General features: G+C 55.3%; 1 protein-coding gene across 1 annotated transcript in view; it reads right to left on the bottom strand.

The window, feature by feature from the left end:
• The window catches only part of DSCAML1 (DS cell adhesion molecule like 1), a 341,918-nt gene that overhangs the window by 78,535 nt on the left and 241,908 nt on the right, over positions 1–21,475 (bottom strand). The window contains exons 4-8 of the mRNA XM_065881447.1: positions 21,245–21,391; positions 15,184–15,462; positions 11,480–11,755; positions 8,905–9,201; positions 6,706–6,978 (exon numbers count right to left, since the gene is read on the bottom strand). Of these exons, the coding sequence (XP_065737519.1) occupies positions 6,706–6,978; positions 8,905–9,201; positions 11,480–11,755; positions 15,184–15,462; positions 21,245–21,391 (1,272 nt within the window). The remainder of the gene's footprint in view (positions 1–6,705; positions 6,979–8,904; positions 9,202–11,479; positions 11,756–15,183; positions 15,463–21,244; positions 21,392–21,475) is intronic.

The raw sequence follows: 21,475 nt of genomic DNA, 5'->3' as shown, positions 1-21,475 counted from the left end.
TGTCTGGATATCATTTCCTGGGTTGACCTTAGAAGTTTCCCTATGAGGTGGGCAAGCGGTGGGGAGAGCACAGGATGGGGGTTTATCCAGAAAAAGGGGGAGCTCTACCCTCTTCCTCAAGATGCTGTATTTACGCTACAGAATTTTGGAGCTGGGAGCTTCTCCCTTGGTTCTTCCTGAGGTTCAGGCCCTTGCTAGCACCAGAGCTGGCTCCTTTAAGAGCCCTAGGGACATGGGGAGAGTTGTGGCAGTCATGAGGGCCTGCAGAGGGGAACGTGTGGGTCAAGCAAGGAGCTGGGGGGCTCTGCCTAGAGAGGAGAGGGCCTTGCTCCAGGGATGGATGGCCAAGAGCTCCATTTCCGTTGAGGACAGAGCAAGTGGAGACTGGAACTAGGCAGGGAGATTTAGCTCAGGCAAGGCAAAGACTGTCTCTCTCAGTAAGAAGGGATTTAGATAATGGAATAAGTTACTAAGGCAGGTTAATTCATTAATTAACTAATTCATCTAATATTTATGAAATGCCTGCTCTGTGAAGGCATTATGCTCCGTGTGGGCTGGGGAAAGTGGAAGCATGCTTAAAATACGCATAGAACCTCCGGAAGCATAGCATTTGCTCGGGAAGTTAAGACATTGCCCTCAGTGGTTATTGGACAAGCACCACGTGAATACACAGATACTGAACTCAGAGACGAGAAGAGGTGTCATCTGGTCAGGTGAGCGCAGCCGCATAGAGGAGGTGGCATTTCGACGGAGGCTTAAAGGATGCACACGCTTTACAAAATATATGGAGTGAGAGTGTGGGAACAGGCTGAGACAAGAGGCAGAGGCCAACCAGGGGCTGTCATTCCCTTCCGGTCTTCAGGAATAACACTTATGGCAATTCGAGCGGCCGGGGAAGGAGAGAGCGGCCAACCTCCATCCTGGGGGTGGGGATGGGGGGTTAGGCATTTACCCAGGCCAGCCAGAGCTCTCTAGTGCACTGCTGCCCTGCTGGAAGTAGATGGCCAGATCACCCCCAGGGGTCCGAGGAGTAAGGCTCTTTACTTCCCGCCCCACTCTGCCCTGCTGCAGGTTGATGGGGCAGGTGTGGTTCTGTGGCGGTATAAGTGTCCCCTTAGAAACTCCTTGGTGGGAGTGGTAGAGGCCAGAGCTGCTCACAGAATTCCTCGGCCCCAGGATGGCATTCCGATAACCCTATAACTCCAGCACATGAGGACCGCCTGGAAGGAGAAGAAAGCCTAGGGATCCCGGCTCTTTCACGGGCTCGCTGAATACCACCAGCAGGAGGCTGTAATGGGAGGCTCTGAGAAGCGGGGTGGGGTGCCCCGTGATGTGGACATGGGACTGCTTTCTGAACTGTGGGTCTCTGGTGTCTCCCCTGTGCTCAGAGGTGGATACGGGCTCGTTGAGTGTGTGTGTGTCCATTTCCACTTCTGTGAAAGAAGAAGCTGAGGCTCGGATCACCTCCATGGCGGTGATGACAAGGGACCTCTTCAGGGTTGATAGTCCACAAGGACTTCCCTCCTGCCCATGACTCCTAGCATTTCCCCAGCACATGGCCTGAATGTAAGGGGCATGCATAACCAAGGGATTTATCTCTGGAAGCCCTGCTCTGACCACAGTCATCTTTGGTGAGAGGGCAACTCAGTCAGCTGTGAGGGAAGCAGGGTCAGAGCAAGATGCTGTGATGGCGAGAGGTCAGAGGCTGGCGTGGCCGAGAAGACAGCGGTCGTGGCAGTCCCTGTGGTCCCTGGCCACCATAAAGCTGTTTCGGCCACTTGTTTGGGGGTGTTGCACAGAGGACGGCATGCTGACCACCAGCCCAGTCCATAAACACTTCATGGTGTCTCTCATGATCTCTCTTCGGGACCGAACCTTTTTATTTATTGCACCATTTAGTAGAGAACGGGCGCTGTGTGAAGCTGGAGCTTCTCTGCTTGTGCGGCACGGAGATGGCGAGAGACACTATAATCCAAGAGTGACGTGGGCAAGCTGCATCGTCACCACCACCCTGTCTCTGCCCCCGAGCCTCAGTTTTCTCATCTGCAAAACGGAGGACTTGGATAAAGTAATCTCTAAAGCCTGATGCTGATTTTTCAGTTGTATCAAGTCTAATATTATAGGAATATCAATAACTCACTTCAGTCTTTTTAATGCAACCCCCTCTTCTCAGGAAGGCCTTCCCTGACCACCCTATTTAAAATTGCAGGGCTTCCCTGGTGGCGCAGTGGTTGAGAGTCCGTTTGCCGATGCAGGGGATGCGGGTTCGTGCCCCGGTCCGGGAAGAGCCCACATGCCGGGGAGCAGCTAGGCCCGTGAGCCGTGGCCGCTGAGCCTGCGTGTCCGGAGCCTGTGCTCCGCAACGGGAGAGGCCACAGCAGTGAGAGGCCCGCGTACCGCAGAAAAAAAAAAAAAAAAAATGCAAACCACTCTTGCTGCCCCTTGGCACTCTGATTCCCACTCCCTATCTGACATGAGACATCTTTTACGGATTTCACATTATTAACCATTTCCCTAATAGAATGTAAGCTCCCCAAGGGCAGGAATTTTTGTCTGTCTTGAGCACAGCTGTGTTCACAGAATAGCGCCTGGAATATAGTGGGTGCGTAGTTAACGGCACTGAATGAATAAATAGATACTGCTTCATCCTCCTCCTCTTCATCGTGGACACCGTCATCACCGTGATCGCTGCCTGTCCAGTAAGGAGGATGCTTGCTCCTGTGCTCCTGGCTCCCTCTGCCGAGGAAAAGGGCCGTTGGCAGCAGCATCCTTGGCACTCCCTCCCCCCAGTACATTTGGCAATCTGCCCCGCGGAACCTGTTGTGCCCCCTTCCTCTGGATTCTGGTGTGTTCCTTCCAAAACTCCACCTGTGCCAATGGCAGGCCTTTGGCCAGGGGGTTGGCTCTCTCTTAAGCCCCCTGATCATAGAAACCCCCAACACATTCTCTAGGGTGGAAGGGGCCTCCCCGAAGGCTCCAGGCACACAGCAGGGACTTGTTGAGCAGCAAGGGAGGAAAGAGTGTGGACGAGGAGTACAGGCACTAGGGAGTGAGGGTGCGTGCGTGCGTGCGTGCGTGTGTGTCTGTGTGTATTGGCACTACCTCTGGGTCCTGGCCTTACTGAGCATGGGCAGAAAGCACCTCATGCCCTTGTTCTGGCTCCGGAGGCTCAGATGCACGGATGGGGATGTTCCCTCACTGAGCCAAAGCCAAGAAACCCCTCTTGCAGCCCTGCCTTCTTAGTTAATTAAACATTCGGCCTGCGTGCCCAGAGATGCTTTTATGCGACATTATTTTTCAGCTACAGAGGGCCCTAAAGACACCAAATCTAGGTTGGATCTCTGGGCCCTCCTCTTGGCATCCTGCCAGGGATCTCTCTGGGTGCCCAGAGACGAGCACTCGCCTTCCCCACAGCCTGGCTCTCCCCTGCCAGTCGGCGTCACATGCACCCAAGCCCAGGCAGCCCTCGAAGCATCCTCAGCCTCTCTCCCCTTGGCCCTCCTGCCTTGCTGGATCACAGCAGGCTCACGTAGGTGACACTTTCTATGGCGGCACCTGCAGCCACCTCTTGTGGCTCAGGAACGTTGCTTCACAGGAGGACAGAGACAGAAGGCACGTTTGTGTATGTGCAACTGCACGTGTGTATGTGTGCAAGTGTGGACAGGCTAACGTGTCCACTTGTTGCAACGTACCATGCGCACAGTGCGTCCCTGCTTGTGTACTCATGTACACGTCTCTGCACATGTGTGTGCATGCATGTGCACGTGTGTCTGGTGTGTTCTGCTCTCCTCAGCTCAGTGTTTGAAAAATTCATCAGAAGACAAGCAATCCCAGAAGGAATGGAGTTAACAGTGGTTTTTCCGGCTCATGGAGCAGCCTGGGTTTATGCCCCGCCCTGCCTGCGGGCTCTTGGCCTCACAGAGAGATGGGGGGTAGGACTTCCAACAAATCTCAGCCTTCTAGTGCCCTGTCCTGCCCCCACTCGCCCTTTCCTACACTCCAGCTCTCTGCTCTCATCCTCTGGGTGGGACGCACGTCCCAGCCGGGCAGCAGGAGTGGGGTGGAGAATGCTGCCCTTGGGCCCTGTCCCTCTCGCCCCCAGAGTTGGGGCCCCTTTCCACGCCCAGGGGCACCTCCTCCACCCTCCTCCTTGAGTAGCTCTTAGAACAGCACAACAGCTAATCAAGCAGCATGTTCGTAATCAGCTCTGATGGGTTCTTCTGCAAAAGCGCATTCTAATGAAGTGGGGAGAGGGAGACTGGGAGAGAGCGGGGATGATGGGTTTAAGCTTTCGGACAGGCAGGGGCACAGGGTCCCAGAGCCCTCATACAAATGCTGCTTCTCGGTCTGGACAGAAAACAAGTGACCATAGCCCTTCTGGGGCTGGATTTGCAGACCCTGTGGGTAGGCAAGGGGCCATGTGTGCACACACGCCTGTGTACTATACACACACATATGCCCCTGCTTTTGAACTCCAAGCTTGTGCCGTGTGCCACATGTGCCCAGTGCAGGGGCTCTGCCCTCTGAGATCACACACACACACACACACACACACGCACGCACACGCACGCGCGCGCGCACATGCCCCTTTCCCTCTCCCAGGGCTGGGAGACATGGTCGCTCAGCACAGGGCGAGTCGCTGAGACGGAATGCATCAGATTCAATTCATTAGGACTGATCGCTCCCTGAATGCGGCTGAATAATTGATGAGCAGAAGCAGCTTTCAGGAGGTTCCGCATACTCCGAGGCTCGCTGGAGCCTTGTTATTTATTTATTTTTTTAAGCCAACAAACCCGGCCAAATGCTCGCTGGTGCAGGCGGGTGAAGGGAGTAGAGCAAAGGTTAGATGTTTTAATATGTGATGTTTACACTGTAAACTCTCCGTCCACGGCTTGTGACAGAAATGGATATAGGCAGGTCGCCCCGAGATGCTGGGAACGGAAGGCAGGCTGGGGATGGGGCCTGGGGGCTGTGAGGTTCCTGCCAGCACAAGGCCCCTGGGCTGGGCAAAGGTTTTAGCCTGAAAGGGGGGGCCAAGATGCCCCTCAGCCTGGCTGGGGTGCAGCAGTGTGGGGGGGGGGCAGCGAGGCAGATGCTGTTAGGGTCTCCTCTCTCCTCCCCAGGCTGCAGATGGGCCACAGAGACAGCCCGTCCCCCAGTTCTCAGGCTCAGAGCCAGGCTTCCCAGAAAGTCACTCCAACCCAGACTAATGTCTCAGTTTCAGCTCAAGAAACAAACACTGTCTGGCACTGTGACAGGTGGTGGACGCACAAGGGCGCATGGGATGCGGCCCCAGTGTGCCGCTGAGACTGAGCCCTGGTGACAGGAGCAGAGGGGCGAAGCACTGATTGCACGTTTTGCTGCTACCTTCCGTTTCTCCAGCTGTTCTCCTGACATCTGCCCCGGGAGGTCCCATCTTCACCGCACGCGTGAAGGGGCCCAAAACGGAGGCAGCATCTGTCTCCCCAAACCTTTCCTTCCCCCACACCCCCCTCTTCCTGTCCACAAGGCCTCCACTCCATCTTGCTTCAGGAGTCTGGGACCCCCTGGGGCCTTCCCCCTGTGCCAGGGCCCCTTTGCCGGCCCGGACCCCCCTGCTTTCTCTTCCTTCCCATGGGCCCTAGGGCACAGGCTGGCCCCCTCTCTGGGTTCATGTGGTCCCTTGGGGATATGCGTGAGCCTGCCCTGGCTCTTCAGAAAGGGACATAAGCCCCTTACCCAGCACGGCCACCACTGACCCAGTGACTTTCCACCCCAGCTGCCTGGATTTTACTGACCTCTCCTTAGCCAGGCCTGGCAGGCGCCACCTCTCCATCCTGCCTCCTAGGTGACCAGGCCACCTTGCCCTCACCCACCATCCAGACAATCTCCAGGCCTGTCAGTTCCAAAGAATGTGTTTGGGAGGGAGCTTCACACCCCCGCACAGCCCCTAAACCCAGGGGACAGCTGTCGTCTAGTCACGAATTCATTTATTTGCTCATTTATATGCATTCATTTGTTTAATCCACAGACATTTACTGAATGGCTGCCATGAACCAGGCACTGTGTTAGGTGCCCCCGCACAAAACACAGACCTCACCCAGGTGAGCGTGGCGGGCCTGGGAGGGAGGAGAATTTTAGGCACCAGGCGGTGCTCTCCAGGCCTCCAGCTGCATTAGCAGGTGGAAGGTCCTTGCCCATCCCATAAAAGCAGCCTCGGCCGGCCAGTCTGAGCCCTGGAAGGGAGTCAGGGCACCCAGCACGTGCACCCTCCACCCAGCTTCTTGCTGTTTCTGCTCTGCGACTCCTGCCCCTCTCCTACCTGTTGGTCTCTCATGGGCCCTGCTGAGTTCTGGGTGGTTCCATGCTAACATCAGGGGAACAATATAGCCTGTCCCCTCTGACCTGGGCCTCTTGCCCACGTGCCACTGACCCCTCATGCCCCTGGGGCCAGTGCTGCCGTGACTTGCAGCCCACAGAAGGAACTGGAATGTAGAGGTACCCGTGGCCTTCTTATGTACCCCCTGCAATCTCCCCCCTCCCAGCCCCCAGCAATCTTCCACCCTGCCCTCTTTTGTCCAAACTCCAGGCCGGAGCCCTCTCTTCCGTGGCTTTCCACTCCCTCAGGACTGCCTGTTGCCGCATGAGTGGCTGGCTGAAGAGTGGCCCATAATCCCGGGTGACCAGGAGGGCTCCGGCTCAGGCTGGCCGTAGGGGGAGGCCTACCTTTGACGGCCACGTGGACGCTCTGGCTGATGGAGAGCTGCGGCTGGATGAGGACGCTGCACAGGTACTCCCCTTCGTCCATGCCCTTCTGCACATCAGTCAGTTTGAGGGTCCCGTTCTCGAACACCACCTGGCGGTGGTTGTCGGGCAACAGCAGGGCATCCTTATACCACTTGATGGAGTAGTAGGGGTAGCCGATGACCCTGCAGTTGATAAGGGTGTCCCGCCCGGCGACAGCTGTGATGTTCCTCATCGCCCGGATGCTGGGGGGGCCTGGGCAGGAGTTGGGAGGGAGGGGGAGAGGAGGGGCGATGGCGCGGTTAGCCAGGGACGGCCGGGCGCTGCCCCGCGATGCTCTTCTCAGTTGCTTGGACTCGGAAACTCTTAGGGGATGGAAATTTGGCAGGGGGAGAGGGAGGCCTTTTTTATAAGACTAAAGGCAGAGAGCTCCCCTGGTGGCACAGTGGTTGAGAGTCCGCCTGCCAATGCAGGGGACACAGGTTCGTACCCCGGTCCGGGAGGATCCCACATGTCGTGGAGCGGCTGGGCCCATGAGCCATGGCCGCTGAGCCTGCGCGTCCGGAGCCTGTGCTCCACAATGGGAGAGGCCCGCGTACCAAAAAAAAAAAAAAAAAACCCACAAAAACAAAAACAAGACTAAAGGCAGAGGTTGGAACTGGGGGCACCCGTGGTCTCTCCCGGACTCTCTGTTAACTATCTTCAATTAGTTGCAAACAGACATGTTTCATTCATGCCCAGGGCGAGACTCCATTCCCCTAACGGGATAGGCTAGATGAGCGAACTGAAGCCTCACCAAGAAGTTGCTGGGATTTGGGAGGGCGAGTCCTCATTTATGAGGAGATTAAGATTCAGGGGTTAGAATGGAAAAGTAGAGAGTTTGTTATTTTCATTTGATTTGCTCATAATGGTCTTGTACCAAAAGGGATCACACATACATTAACTATTTAAAGGACGATAGGAAGGTCTTCAATGGATGATTTTCTTTCAACAGGTAAATGTGTTTTGTGGGCCCCTGAGAAGGGGCTATAAAGAGGGGCTCTGATCACACTGGCGGAGGGGAGGGGGTGTCGTCACCTGGGTCAGGTAGGCGGATGGCCACGTGGGAACTGCAAAGGGGGCTCAGAGGCCACCATGCAGGGTTAGTGCTGGAATGGGTACATGAAACTCTGGGCTTCCAGCTCCCCCCTACCCCAGTAGGTGAGGGGCAGGACCAGGGCATCTCCCACGACCCTGCAGCTCTGTCCCCTTCCAGTTCAGAGAGGGCGGGAGGGTGGCCAAAGGGAGGCCACATTTCTCATGGGGGGTCGGACACCTGGCACAGGTGAATTTAGCGTGAACCCCCCGCTCCCCTTCCCCGTGCCCACGACAGCCACCAGCGCCCCTAGTCCAGCGCCCCCTCGCTCCCACTCCCCTGTGCCTCTTCTGCTCTCGTGTCAGGGCTCACTGGTTGGGTCAGATGAGGACCAATCTGACGCCACAGGGCTGCAAAGAGCTTCAGAGGATTCTCTGCTCTCCCCACAGCAACCTGGAGACCTGAGGCACGGGGATGGTCACCTTGAGGACTCCTTCCCCCTCTCTTGAAGGTGCTTGCCTTGGGGCACCCTCACCCAGCCTGAGTCCCCTATTCTTGATGGCTGGGGTCTTGGAGGGTAGCCAGGGGAGGGCGGACTGAGAGATGCTGGTGCCCTGGCTCCTGGCTGTTTACACCTCCTGGAGTATCGTGGGAGCGGGATACAGCTTCGGTGGACACCCCTATCAAAGGGCAAGCCTGGCCCCACTTCCCCTTCCTTGTCCCTGGCCTTGCAAGGCCCCGGTGGGACTGTAGGCGCCAGTGGAGCGCTTAGTGTACCTGGGGCCAGAGAGATTGATGGGGAGGAACGGGGTGGGGGGCAGGATTGTGGGAGGGGTGAAGGGGTATGGGGAATGGGAATGCAAAGGGGGAGAACGGTACCAGACACACACACACACACACACACACACACACACACACACACACACACAAGAATGGATGATGCGACTTGTGGAGGGCAGGGAAACGGGCAGAGAGAGGAGAGAGACCTCTACTAAAATCAAAATGACGATTAATAATAAGTACTAATCACCACAAGAAGAATGGTAACCACAGAGATGGCAAAGGAACTCAAAAGCCTATTCTGATATTTAAATGTAGACAGGCACCTCTTACGTTTATTCGCGCCTGATATTCAGCACTGCCCACCGAGTTCCGTGCCGTGCACCGGTACACGCCCCCGTCGCGGATCTGGGGCCCCGTGACATTCATGTGGCTGATGGTGGTGCCGTCGGACATGGTGTACTGGCTGGTGCGGTGGCTTCCGTCCCGCATGATGGGCTCGTCGTCCAGGGCCCAGGTGACGGTAGGGGGCGGGGCGCCCTTGGCTGCGCACATCAGTGAGAACTGCTCCCCGGGGTTGACCACCTTCTCGCTGAAGGACGAGACGATGCGGGGCGTGCCGTCTGCAGGGAGCGAGGAGCCCCCTTAAGGGTCACCGAGTCACAGAGAGACCATCCCCCCAGGCCACCCCACCTCGTCATGGGGAGGAGGCAACGCAGAGGACATAACAATGGTAAAGCACTTCCGCGTACTTCCAAGATTCATGTACCATCCGCAAAACCCTGTTTAGTGCACGTGAATGAAGACTCCTGGATTTGAATCCTCCCCCAACTACCTGTTAGCTCTGTGTCTTTGGGCAAGTTACTTAACCTCTCTGAGTCTTTCCATCTCCCCTCTGTGGAGGATGGAGATAATGGGGATAACGTTTATATCCTCCTGGATATATGTCCTCCTGGTACTGATGATGTGAGGAGTAAATGAATTAATGCATTAAAGATGCTTACACAGCACTTTGTAAGTGCTTAATAAATGTTAAGTCCTCTCAACTTTTCCTTTTCTGCCTCTTTCTCCTCCCTTTTTAAATAAAGCCATAGAGGCTCAGAGGTTAGCTATGTGTGGAACCAGGACCTGAACGGTCCAATTCCAGCTCTGATTTGAGTGGGAGGGGTGCTGGTGCTGTAGCTCTGTTAGCAAAAGTCTGAAGCTTGAGCCTTAAAATGAAAGCTGCCCGGGGCAGTGGTGGTGATGGGGTCTCTTTTGGGGCTTAAGTCTTGGTTAATGGAATAACCTTGGACAACACAAGTAAACCCTTGGGGCCCCACTTCCTCCATGGATCATGGGGGATGTAATCATTAACCCTGGCCATCCTTCCACACAGGATTGCTGTAAAGGATTAAACTAGGTGCTAAATCCTTGAAAAAAGTCAAACACCAAAACAAACATACAAAAAAAAAAAAGCAAGGCAAATGTAACATGGCACTCTACATCCCACCCACATTTCACACCAAAATGCTGACGTTAACTCAGGCTGCTGGCCCCTGGCCCCATTTCTGAGGGAGACCCTTATTTCCAACCTGGGGAGAGCCTGGTGCCTGGTGGAGCCTGGTACTGCCTGGCGTGGCCACCGCCTTTGGTCTCTCCCCTGCCTCTCCCCACAGCCCTCCCTCTCTGGCTGCCCCTCCCTTCCAGCTCACTGCCCCTCTCACCAGCCTCATTCTCCACATCCCAGCTCTGAACTGGCGGGTACCAGCTGTCCTGTAAGATCCACCAACGGCATAGGGGTAGCCCTCAGAGAGAAAATGCACTGGGTGGGAGTAGTCTGCTCCTGGGTGGGGAGTAGTTCAGACAGGAGGTCCCCTGAGATGAAAGACACCCATTTTCACACTAGGTTGCACCCAGCTGATGTGTTTCCTCATTGGGAAGAGAGACGAGGGATGGGGCAGGACAAGAGGAGGCAGGGGCTGAGGAAGGCAGTTTGCTGGGCACTGGGCGAAGGATGAGGGCTTAGTTTCGATGGATGCCCAGCTCTCATGCCCCACTTGCCAAGGAATGAGGACCCCTGGGCTGTAACAGTGAGACAGATACCCGTGGGGTTTGCCTAGGTTTGGTGTTTTTGTTATCACAGTGAAAAATCCTTGGAAGGAACAGGATTATGGGAGCAACAAAGGAGCTGGGGAACCACTAAGTTTGTTGGTAAGGATAGGGCCTCTGCTAACCCCCCCTGCATCTTTGTGCAAATATGAAAAAGGTGCCTCCTCTACATGGTCACAGCCCAGTGTGGGTGCATGGCTTGGTAAGTGGAGTGCAAGCTGGATTTCAATCCTCACCCTCTTAGTTGAGCACCTTGTGTAGTGAACGACCCGAACAACCATACACAGAGGTGCTGGGTGCGGAACCTTGCGGGGGGTGGTAGCTTTCAAAGGAGAGAGAAGCAGGTAGAAAGCCAGGTCCATGGTAAGAAACAGGGCCTGCTGTGAAGAGACCTCAGGCAGGGAGAGGATTCAAAAATCCAGAGGTTCCCAGCACCCTTCCAGAGCCTCTGGGAGACCGAGAGTCTTTGAGACCCTACTGAAGGCCCTTCTAATAGTGAAGTTCTAGTAATTTTGAAGGGCAGAGTCAACAGAGTATGGCGGTTAAGAGCCCTGAGTTCAAACCCTAGCCCTCTTCCTCAGCAGGACCGTGTGACCTTGGGCAAGTGACCGAAGCCTCGGTTTCCTCAGCTGCCAAATGGTTATTATAAAATAAAATTAAAAAAACGGTCTCCACACAGGGCCCTCAGGAGGGTTAAACAAGACAGTGTGTCTGCCTGGGGTGCTGTGAGCGCTGGAGGGATGCCTCCTGCCTCTGGCCCGGCTGGAGGAGCCCTGAACCCGCCCGTCTGCCCCGGCGGCCCCAGCTCACCCTCGAGCACAATGATGGCGAAGTCCTGGGCGGTCTGGGCTTTGCGGGTGGCGAAGCACTGGTAGGCCCCGGAGTGGCTCTTCTGGGCCGAGGTGATGAGCAGGGTCTCGTTGCTGAGCCCGCGGATGGAGATGGCCTCGTTGGGCAGCAGCAGCTCGGTGTTGCGGTACCAGCGAATGGTGAACTCCGGGGAGCCCGTCAGGGCGCAGGAGAGGATGACCGTGCTGCCAATGCCGGTCTTCAGCTTCTTTGGTGTCAGGGTCACATGAAGAGGGTCTGCGCCGGACCAGGCAGGGGAGAGGCGAGGGAAAACAGGGAGGAAAAGAAAAGAAAAAGGACTCACTGTGAGTGGAGTGTGGCTAGGGGTGGGCTGTGGTCACAAAAGGCCCCGGGAGTCAGGAGGCCCTGATTCTGTCTCCAAGACTCCTTGTAGCAGGGGGGACCAGGACGAGCGAATTCCTTTCTCTAGGCCTCAGTTTACTCATCTGTTAAATGGCAGGGTCGGGCCAGGAGATGTCTCTACGTCTGCTATTCTGACGGCCTGTGCTTTCCTGATGTGGCCCCTTGGCTGGGCGGGGCTGGGAAGCTCCCTTTGGCGCAGGAGGATGGGAGCTCGTCTGGTTCACTGTCCTCGCTGTCACCCACCCTAGAAAGCAGGGAGGCACCCGCGGCCGAGCCACCTGTCTCCTGTACTTATACAGATAACCACTGCTACCTTCTGCTGGCCTGACTTCCTTTAGATGCATCAGTTAATCCCCTGCCCTTCATCCTCACCACCCCTGTCCTGCAGCTCCTGGCCTGGACCCATGCAGTACTCTCTTCTCCCTGCCTCCCTTTTCCCTGTGTCCCGCCATCAGTTCTCCATGCTGCAGCCAGCCACCGCCCTGTTCAGAACTTCCACGGCACCCAAAGACTCAGCGTGGAATTCAAGGCCATCAAGGCCCTTGGGGACCTGGCACCCTTCTCAGCAATGCAGTGTCTAGACCAGCAGCCTGCCTGTGCTTCCCGCACACCCAGAGTCTCACCTAGAGCACCCTTTGCCCCCTCTACCTACTTCCTACTCATCCTTCACATTGAACTCAGGTGTCATCTCTTCCAGGAAGCCTTCCTGTACACCACTCCCCTCCCAGGCTGGGTTAAAGATCTCTCTTCTGGGGCTCCCTGTGTGTAACTAACAGAAGACTACGGTCATGGTCTTCTAATCACCAATTTGTTTCTATCTCTCCCTCTGGACTCTGAACCACTTGAAAGCAGGGCGGTGTCCCTCATCTTTATATCACTACTGCTGTCTGAGTCATGTTGATTGCCTCACTGGCTGGCTGGCTGGTTACCACCCCCAAGCTGGCCTCTCTCCCTTCACCTCCATGGGCCCGGGGTTCTGTACAGGAGGCTTGGACCCCCAACGAGGGAGCTTGCAGGAGATGGGGGCACGGCAGGCCCGTCTGGCGGGGCACAGTCAAAGCACACACAAGTCTGCTCACACTGTGCTCTCCCTCCTCGCTCCCAGAGCCTCTGCCTGCTGTCCAGGAAATGTCAGTGCAACATGACGCAGGTGGCATCCTGCTTGTCCCGGTCACCAGCCAGGGCTCTCAGGGCCCGGCCAGCCAGCCGCTCTCTCCTCACTGCCCCTGCACGGGCTAGGATGCGTGGGAGGCTTTGGGGCAGAATGATGCGGAGTATGGAAAGCATTGTTTCCTCTCCGTGAACCTGGCAGAGAGGAGCTATCACAAGGATGGAAGACAGAGAAAAGCCAAGTCACTCCCCTTTGAACCTGGTTGTCCAGCCAAGCCCAGTGTGGGAGAGGGTGGGGAGCTGTCTCAGAGGAGAATGAGGTGTACCCTTCCACTCGGGGGCAGGGGCAGGCGGTGCGTGCACACAGCTGTAGGCAGTTACTGACTGTGTGTCTGTGTGCGTGCTCTAGGATGACAGTGTGTTACGTGGAGGAATGTGTGTATCTGTGAGTGTATATGGGCACCGTATATGTGTGCACGTGTGTATGGGGAGGTGGGCATGTGATCTTTCAACACATCTGCCTGTGTGCGTGTGTGTGTGTGTAAGTACCTGCCTGCCTGTCTGTCCTGAGGCAGGAGCTCTGAACACCAAATTACTCAGAGTTAGGTTTGCTACTTTTCCAAGGATGTGGGGGTACGTGGCCCTCCTGACCTGTTCCCTGAGACAGTGTGTGTGTATGAACGTGAGTTTGAGTGTGTGTGTGTGTGTGTGTGTGTGTATAGCAGGAGGGGTTGAAGGTAATTCTAGACCAAACAATTTTGGACAGTGCTTAGGTCAAGAGGGTACTAATCCTGGTCCTTCCACCTGCCTCCTCTGCGGTCCGGGGTTTGTCTATACAAGAGGACCGCCCCTTCCCCCCAAGCCTTCAGCATTGTAACCTAAGCATTTGTATTATGAACTGTTGCTCCCAGAGCATTTCTTGGGGCTGTTCCTGCTCTTCCAGCTTCACAGTGGATTCGCAGAGGGGGGGCTCCTCCCCACACTGCAGGTAAATGTGCTCCAACTGCCAAGACCCCCTTGACTATGGGGAGGACACTGGGCCCATATCTGGGCTGAGGGCGACAGGACAGCAGAAGGCCAGGAGGGGGTGGGCTCTGTGTGGTTCTCTGGTCCACCTGAGGGTCCGCAGACCTGCAGCTCTGTGCTCATGAGAGAGGTGGCGAGCTGGGCGGAGAGCATCTTTGGTCAATCTTAACGGCAGAGCGGCCCTTTCTGCAGGATGCGGATGGGATCACCTCTGGACGGCCTCTTTCTGCCGCCCAGGCCGAATCCCTCACAAAGCCCTCGGGTGCAAGGTTCAAGGACTCAGGCTACTGCTGCCCCACAGGGGTGAGATCCCACAATCCCGGGTCTCCAGATCTCTAAATGTCAGCCCCGCTGCTGCCAACACGTTCCCTGCAGCCCCGAGAGCAGGGAACTCGAGGGAGGGATGGCGGGGGGAGGGGGGCAAAGGATGCCCCTGGGTCTCATAAATCCCCCTCCAAGGTTCTTTCCCTAGCTTCAGCCCCTCTGCCTCGACCCCTCTGCCCTTCCGGCAGCTCAGCAGCAGCAGGGGTCTGCGAAGACCTCCTGCTCTCCACACGTGCTCCCTGGACCCTGGGGCTCTGGGATGGGGAGGAACAGGAAGGACCAGAGTTAATGCCCAACTGGCAGGTCCTGGAAAGGCTGCCTTGGGTGTTTACATCCGGCGTCTGCCCTGATCAATCGGTACCTCTATTAATTATCACTAAATATTCTGAATGTCGCCTCTGGTGGGTTCATATGTCCTCTGATGGGTTCACATCAGCATTATTTCCTTTAGTATAGACTCTGCCTCCTCCTAAGAAGCTGAGAAGCCCTGTGAGCTTATCACATCACCGTCATTGTCCCTTTTGACCCTTGTGACCTCTGGGAGGAGGGTCACGAGGAGGGCCAGGGTTATTATCTCCTTTGACAGAAAAGGGCACAGAGGTGATGCCTAGGGTTATATGATTTTCCCCAAGTCAGTTACTATCTGGTGATATCAGAACCAAAAGGCAGGTCTTCTGATTTCAAACCCAGTGCTTTCCCCAGGACACCAACCTGCCTTCCCCAACCAGGGGATCATCCCCTGGGGCCAGCCAGAGGCAGGGGCGGCTGCCCCCACGCCCCTCCCCCCCACACACGGCACTCTCAAAGGTTACTGAAGCTGGAAGAGAGGCTTCCCCGCTCACCGATGACTGTGAGGGTGCCTGTGGCCTCTGCTGAGCCGAAGGTGTTGGTGACCTCACAGATGTAGGTGCCGCTGTCCTCGGTCCGCAGGTCACTGATGGTCAGCCCCGTGATGTGCTTGGTCCAGCGGCTATCAGCTGGGAGGGGTCGGCCATCCTTGAGCCAGCGGATGGCAGGGATGGGGTAGCCAGAGGCGGTGCAGGGCAGCTCCATGTTGAGGCCGGCCCACACTTCCTGGGAGTGGAAGCCGTCCAGGATGGTGGGGATCGACTCGGCCGGGTCTGGAAGGCAGAGAACACGAGAGGTCCTGGCCAGCCCTGGGTGGGAGCAGGAAGGCAGGCCCCCAGAACTTGCTGCCCACCGGTGCCCGGAGTGAATGATACCCAGTGTGCGAGGCTCTCTGTGTCTCCCCGTGCCCCAGACTCTGGCCCAAACACTCCTACTCGGGCCAGATGGAGGCCCTGAGAAGCACGGCTGGGAGCAGGGGCTGGGGGAGGAGAGGATATGGTGGGCAGACTAGGCTAGAATGACAGACAGACAGACAGAGGGAAAAAGGGAAACAGCAAGAGACACAGGGAGGGAGAGACTTTCATACAAACAGTCCCTGTGACATGAGGATCATGACATCTTGGGTTTGTAATTCTGGTCAGTCTCAGTCTGGGCCCGTCAAGGATGGGCATCCCTGTCCCCTCCTGTCTCTTCCCACCTGCAATCTGGGCAGGCTCAGAGGGGGCAGTGCCTTTCCACCGGGGCCCAGTGCCTTTCCACCGGGGCCCAGAAAGGTTCGGAAGTTAAGCCTTCCACAAAGCACACTGGCTACCCCAACGATGCTTCTGTTTTTTGCATTCCCAAACCTAGAGAAAGCAGCGACTGTGGGCCTGCGCCCTACATTGCAGGAGGCCTAGGCCCTCACTGGTGGTGTTCTGTGTGTGATGCCCGTGTTATGTGAGCGGCGTGCTGGCTGCTACCTCAATCTAGTTCTCACCCTAAAAGGCCTCTCTGGGTTTTCTGCCCACCAGGGACCTTCCCCTGATGTAAAGCTCCCATAGGCTCCCTCTACCTACATATTACAATCCACACTTCTTATCCTAAATTAGGCCTTCTGGGATCTGTGATCTCACGCCAACCAGGTCCCTGGTCTGGCCTGCCTCCCCCGCCCCCGACCCCTTTCTGATCTCACCAGTTCCCCACTCAGGGCATGCTGTCCGCCAGCCCGCTCTGCTTGGCCAACTCCTACTAATCTTTCAAAACCAGCTTCAACGTCACCTCTTCTGGACGCCTCCCTCAGGCCACTTTCACTGGATTCCCATAGTTTTCCTTTGCTTTCATTTTATTTTCAAGCAGCCTTTTCTTTTAAAGAAAAAGAATGAAAAGTGCAAATATGCACATGACAAAACTTCAGAAAGTAGAGGAGAGCACACAGTGCAAAGGGAGTCCCCCTCACCCCTGCACCCAGCCACCCCACTTCCCTCCCAGGGGCGACCACTGTCGCCACTCCCCCCAGGCCCTTGCCAACAGCACAGCACTTAGCACCAGGCCGTGTATCTGGCTCCCCTGGAAGGCCGAGAGCTCCTTGAGGCAGCGCTGATCCCCTACGGCATCTCCACGTGCCTGGCACAGAGCAGGGCTACTGAACCATAAATGTCTGAGGGAGGGTGAATGGGGGCACGTGGGCATGGGGCGGGCCGGTGGTCTGCCTTTTCCACATGACAGAACTTTACAGGCTCATGGAATAGTAGAGCTGGCTTAGGGACTTGGAAGGCACACACAGATGAGGGCCTGGAGACCAGAGAGGTGCAGTGACCTGCTCAGATCACACTGGAGAGCCAAGATCCGAAACCAGGTCTCTGCCACCCTTGTTCAGTAAATGGGGTCTGAGACAGAATAATCTAACCCCGGATTCTGCTCTAGAGTGAACCGTGAGAGCGCTGACGCCCCTCTCGGCTCCTTCTTGACTAAATGGGAAACTTTCTCTGTCCTCAGCTCACCCGCCCCCCTGCCCCCTTTGGAGACAGGCTGAGCTAGGAATGCTCCTCCCCGGGGAAAGAACTTTCCAGAAGATTCTCTGCTCCTTCCCTATTGTCCATGGCTTCTCACAAGGAGCCTGAGACTGGGAATCAGGAGACCCAGGCTCCAGTCGGCCTGGGTCACTGATAAGCCATGTGACCTTGGGTGAGTCCTATGATCTCCCAGAGCCTGAGTTTCCTCGTCTGCACGTGGAGGTGATACCACTGCTTCCAGATCTCCTAAGGCTGTTGTGGGCAACAGAGCAAAATGTGTGTCAAAGAGCTCGAGTGACACTAACCCACCACGCAGACATGCCTGGCGATTACTATTCTGCCCCGGCCCGCCCTCCCTCCCTGCCAGCTTCTGCGGCCTCTTCCCCATCCTGTGGGAATGGTTGGGCTAAACAAACCCAGTGCCAGGGAAGAATTACTCAATGTGACACTTAATTGATGCAAAATACACAAATTCCGTGGCGCACCGCAGAATTTACAAGTGGAGGGGCCCATGGGGCGGTGGAGGAAGGGGCTGGGGGTGGGGCTGGAATTAATCACCAAGTCTCGGGCGTGAAATTAAATTCTGAGGGAAAGAAACCTCTTTCATTACTCTGGAGCAGAAGTAAAATGCTGTGGCGTGTATGGTGACAGCCTGGGGGGATCGGGGGCTGCCAGGGCCAGCGCAGGGCTGGGAGACAGATGGCCTGGTCCTGAGAAATCTCTGGGGGTACGCTGGGGCTGGGCTGGCGGGGGGTAGGGGTTCAGTGTGCCCCAGGGTCGGAGTCGGGGGCTGCTGGGACCTCTCCCAGCTGGTTGAACAGTGCTGCCCTGGAATATGACTTCTGCACCTGGCTCGGCACCCCGTGAGCTGGGGAACCCTGGTCCGGTCTCTCAGCCTCTCTGGTCCCTGGTGCCCTCCTTTATAAATGCAAATGATGGTGCCTCTTCCACAGAGCTAATGCCCATGACAGCACTTGGTAAACTCCAAAAAGCACCTCGATGTGACGAAGGGTTATTAGGTTGTATTTTTAGGGAGCTCAGTCTTTTCTCACAACTGCCTCCTCTTCAGAGAATTAACAGAAAAGTGAACAGTCCTTCCCCGCCCCCGCCCCCTGAGATGTAGGAGGAATAATAATCTGGCGACAACAGTAACAACGACCACAACAAACAGAGCAGCTGCTCTCTGCTGAGCCCATCCTGCGTGCTCGGCCCCAGGCTAAGCTTTCTACGTGCAGCACCCTGTTTAATTCTCACAACAACCCCAAGGAGAACATGCCACTCCCGTTTTACAGATGGGGAAGCTGAGGTTTGGAGACATTATTGATTTGATGCCAGGTTGTACAGCTAGTGAGTGCTGAGGCTAAGACTGAAACCTTGGTCTGATTCCTGAGTCCTTTTTCCAATACGTCTCCCTCTCTCCTTCCCCCGTCCCTCCCTATTACTTAATCAAACACCTGGTGAGAACTGAGAAAACCACAGGTGTGGTTGCTGCCCTCATCCAGTGACCATCGATAAGGCACTGCGGAGGGATCATTCTGCCCCTTCCTCTTGCCTTTGTACCTGGTGAGGAGGAGGGGCAGCCATCCCTTAGGGTGTGCCGGGCTCAGACACCCTCAGCCACCAGGTGCCTTGGCAGGGCCCAGCTCTGCCAGGACACGCAGCTGCATCTCCCATCCCTGATTCCAGGGGCTGGCCCGGAGCTTCTGGCCAGGGAGGGATGACACCCTTCCTGACCACCAGCCCCAGGAGCTCACAGGGTTCTGGCCACTAAGGAGTGAAACATCTCAGTTGAAAGCTGCCTTGGGAGTGACCCCTGCCCTCAACTGTGGGAGTGGATCTGAAATGTGAGGCCCTGGGCGGAGGCCTGAGCCCTCCTGACACGAATCTCCTTCTGCACTGCCTCACTTGGGTATCAGTTGCATTTTTGCCGAGACAAGCTGCTTGTAGATTGCCTTGTCACATCACATCACATCAGGGCCCGCGTCACTCCTGGGGCCCCTTCCCCTCCGCTCCTAACGTCTTCCACCCTGTCGCAGTCATCTTGTCTATCCTTGTCTCTCTGTTAGGTTTCTGTTTTTCTCTGCCCTATGTTTTTCTCTCTCTGTGCCCATGCCTCTCTCCTTTTGTCGTCTGGCTGCCTCCCTGTCTTTGCTTCTCCGTTTCCCTATTTGGGCTTCATCCCCGAGTCTCTGGTAGCATCTCCCATTCTCCGCATCCCCACCCGCCATCCCCGGCTGGTGGGCAATGAGAGCAGAAGGAGAAGGCTTGGCATATCCTCCAGTTTAAAAGGTGCCTTTTTTGAGGGACAAGAGTGGAAGTAATATTAGTAGGATGAAGGGGCTAAATATTCGTGCAGGGGAAAGGAGCAGGCCTGCAGGAGGGAGGATTTCTGTGCCTTTCCCACAGCGTATGAAAGGCATGCAAATGAGATGCAAAACACTACACAAACAAGTCCCTATAATCTGGAAGGTAACCACTGACACGTTTGGGAATTGGGCTGCAGATGGCAAGGTCTAGCCACAACGATGGGGCCACACAGCACAGCCCCATCTCCTCCCGCACGTGACAGCGCAGTTTCCCTTGGCACTGATTAATTCCACAAATATTTACCTAGCACCTACTATGTGCCAGGTACAGGGCCAGGCTCTGGAGACACAAGGGGGAATCAGAGAGCCCGATCCTAGCTCTCCTGGCTTCCGCTTTTCCGCTCTTGCCCCCAAATGCACCAGGCAAATAAGAGGGGGTCCTGGATAGAGTCACCTGCTGGTCAGGGTAGTCCTCGCCAAACCACAGAATGTCAGAGGTAGACAGAATCTGAGCTGTCACCAAATCTGGCTCCTTTTTCAGAGATCCAGAGACATTGCATGATTTGGTGGGGGGGCTAGTCCCCAAACCCAGGTGTTCTGACTAGCAGTTCATCTCCCTTCCAAAAGCCACTCTGATCCCACCTCCACAGGAGCAGAGATTTTCAAATTGCAGGTCACAAACTATTAGGAAGTTATGAAATCCATTTGGTGAGTTGCGTCCAGCATTTAGATAAATTGAAATGGGATAGAATAGAATAGAAAATATCAGAGTGCATCGCGATGCATGTGGTAGGAAATACCAGCGTGCCTTGCATAGGTCATGATGTCTGTGGATCACTGCCCGCAGTGCTATTCCAGAAAGCCTTCCTTGAAGAGCGCCAAGTGCCCTTCTTTCTTCTGTGACTGGGGCACGTGTTTGGTGTTTGATTAGCCCCTTCCATGAGGGTGTGCAGCTGGAGGATGCTGGGGTCAGGGGACTCAGTGTGAATTCTGGCTGTGCCTCCCACTGGTTAAACAGTTGGGGCAAGTTGCTTGGCTTCCCTAAGTTCTGGTTTTCTCACCTGTAGAAATAAGGAGAGCAGTGCACACCTCACCAGGCTAGTATAGTGCCTAAGATACAGCACATAAGTGAAATTTCTGGCACACAGAGGGATTCAGTAAATATTAGCTTTCATCCTTCCATAAGGAGCTATAATCACTCCAGAATAAAAATCCTTATTTAATTTAGTGATTTATTTTTTTAACCTTTTGTTTGCCTACTTTCAAATGTTGTGAGGTGGGCTATAACAAAAGACATACATGTATTCAAAAATAGATAGAATAGAATCCTAAAAAATTCTTAGGGACACAAGGAAATACAAAATCTCCCTAATCCAATCCAATCCCATTGAATCATTACTATGTTTGCATAGCAGATCGTATCTATGAACTTCCTGGCAGCAAAGGCAAAAAAGGAACGACAGGATAGGTTCCATATCCCTCATTATTTGATAAATGGTAAAATAACAATTCTTCAGGAGAGTTAAGCTTTCTCAGGTATAGACTCCTGAAAAGAATTTAACTGTACGGTCCTTATATGAAGGATACCCAAAACCAAACTGGACAAGGTCTCCCCCAGTGGTTTCTGCACCTGTGTTCTTTAATCTCCTTCTCTGAATCCCCTGAACACACAACAGACTCCCTGATCAGTGGTGCCGACATGCCCACCCAGTCCCGGGGGTGGGCTGGTGCCCTTCCTCCCCAGCCTTCTCGCCTACCTGTCACGGAGAGGCGGGCCCCGTTGCTCTGCCGGGTCTCCCCGCTATACTTGTGCTTGGTGATGCAGCGGTAGGTGGAGAGGGCGTCCTCCTTCTGCACGTCAGAGATGTACAGCCCGCCGTGGTAAGTAATAAAAAACCTGTTTTCTGGAGACATAATCAGGACACAGTCGATTACTCCCCTCTGGCTGGGCACACTACCAGAAGCAACTTGGGCCTGCAGGTGGCCTT

This window comes from Phocoena phocoena, chromosome 8, assembly GCF_963924675.1.
Source record: "Phocoena phocoena chromosome 8, mPhoPho1.1, whole genome shotgun sequence".
In the NCBI taxonomy this organism is placed as follows: Eukaryota; Metazoa; Chordata; class Mammalia; order Artiodactyla; family Phocoenidae; genus Phocoena; species Phocoena phocoena.
This window is presented reverse-complemented; position numbering and strand designations above follow the sequence as displayed.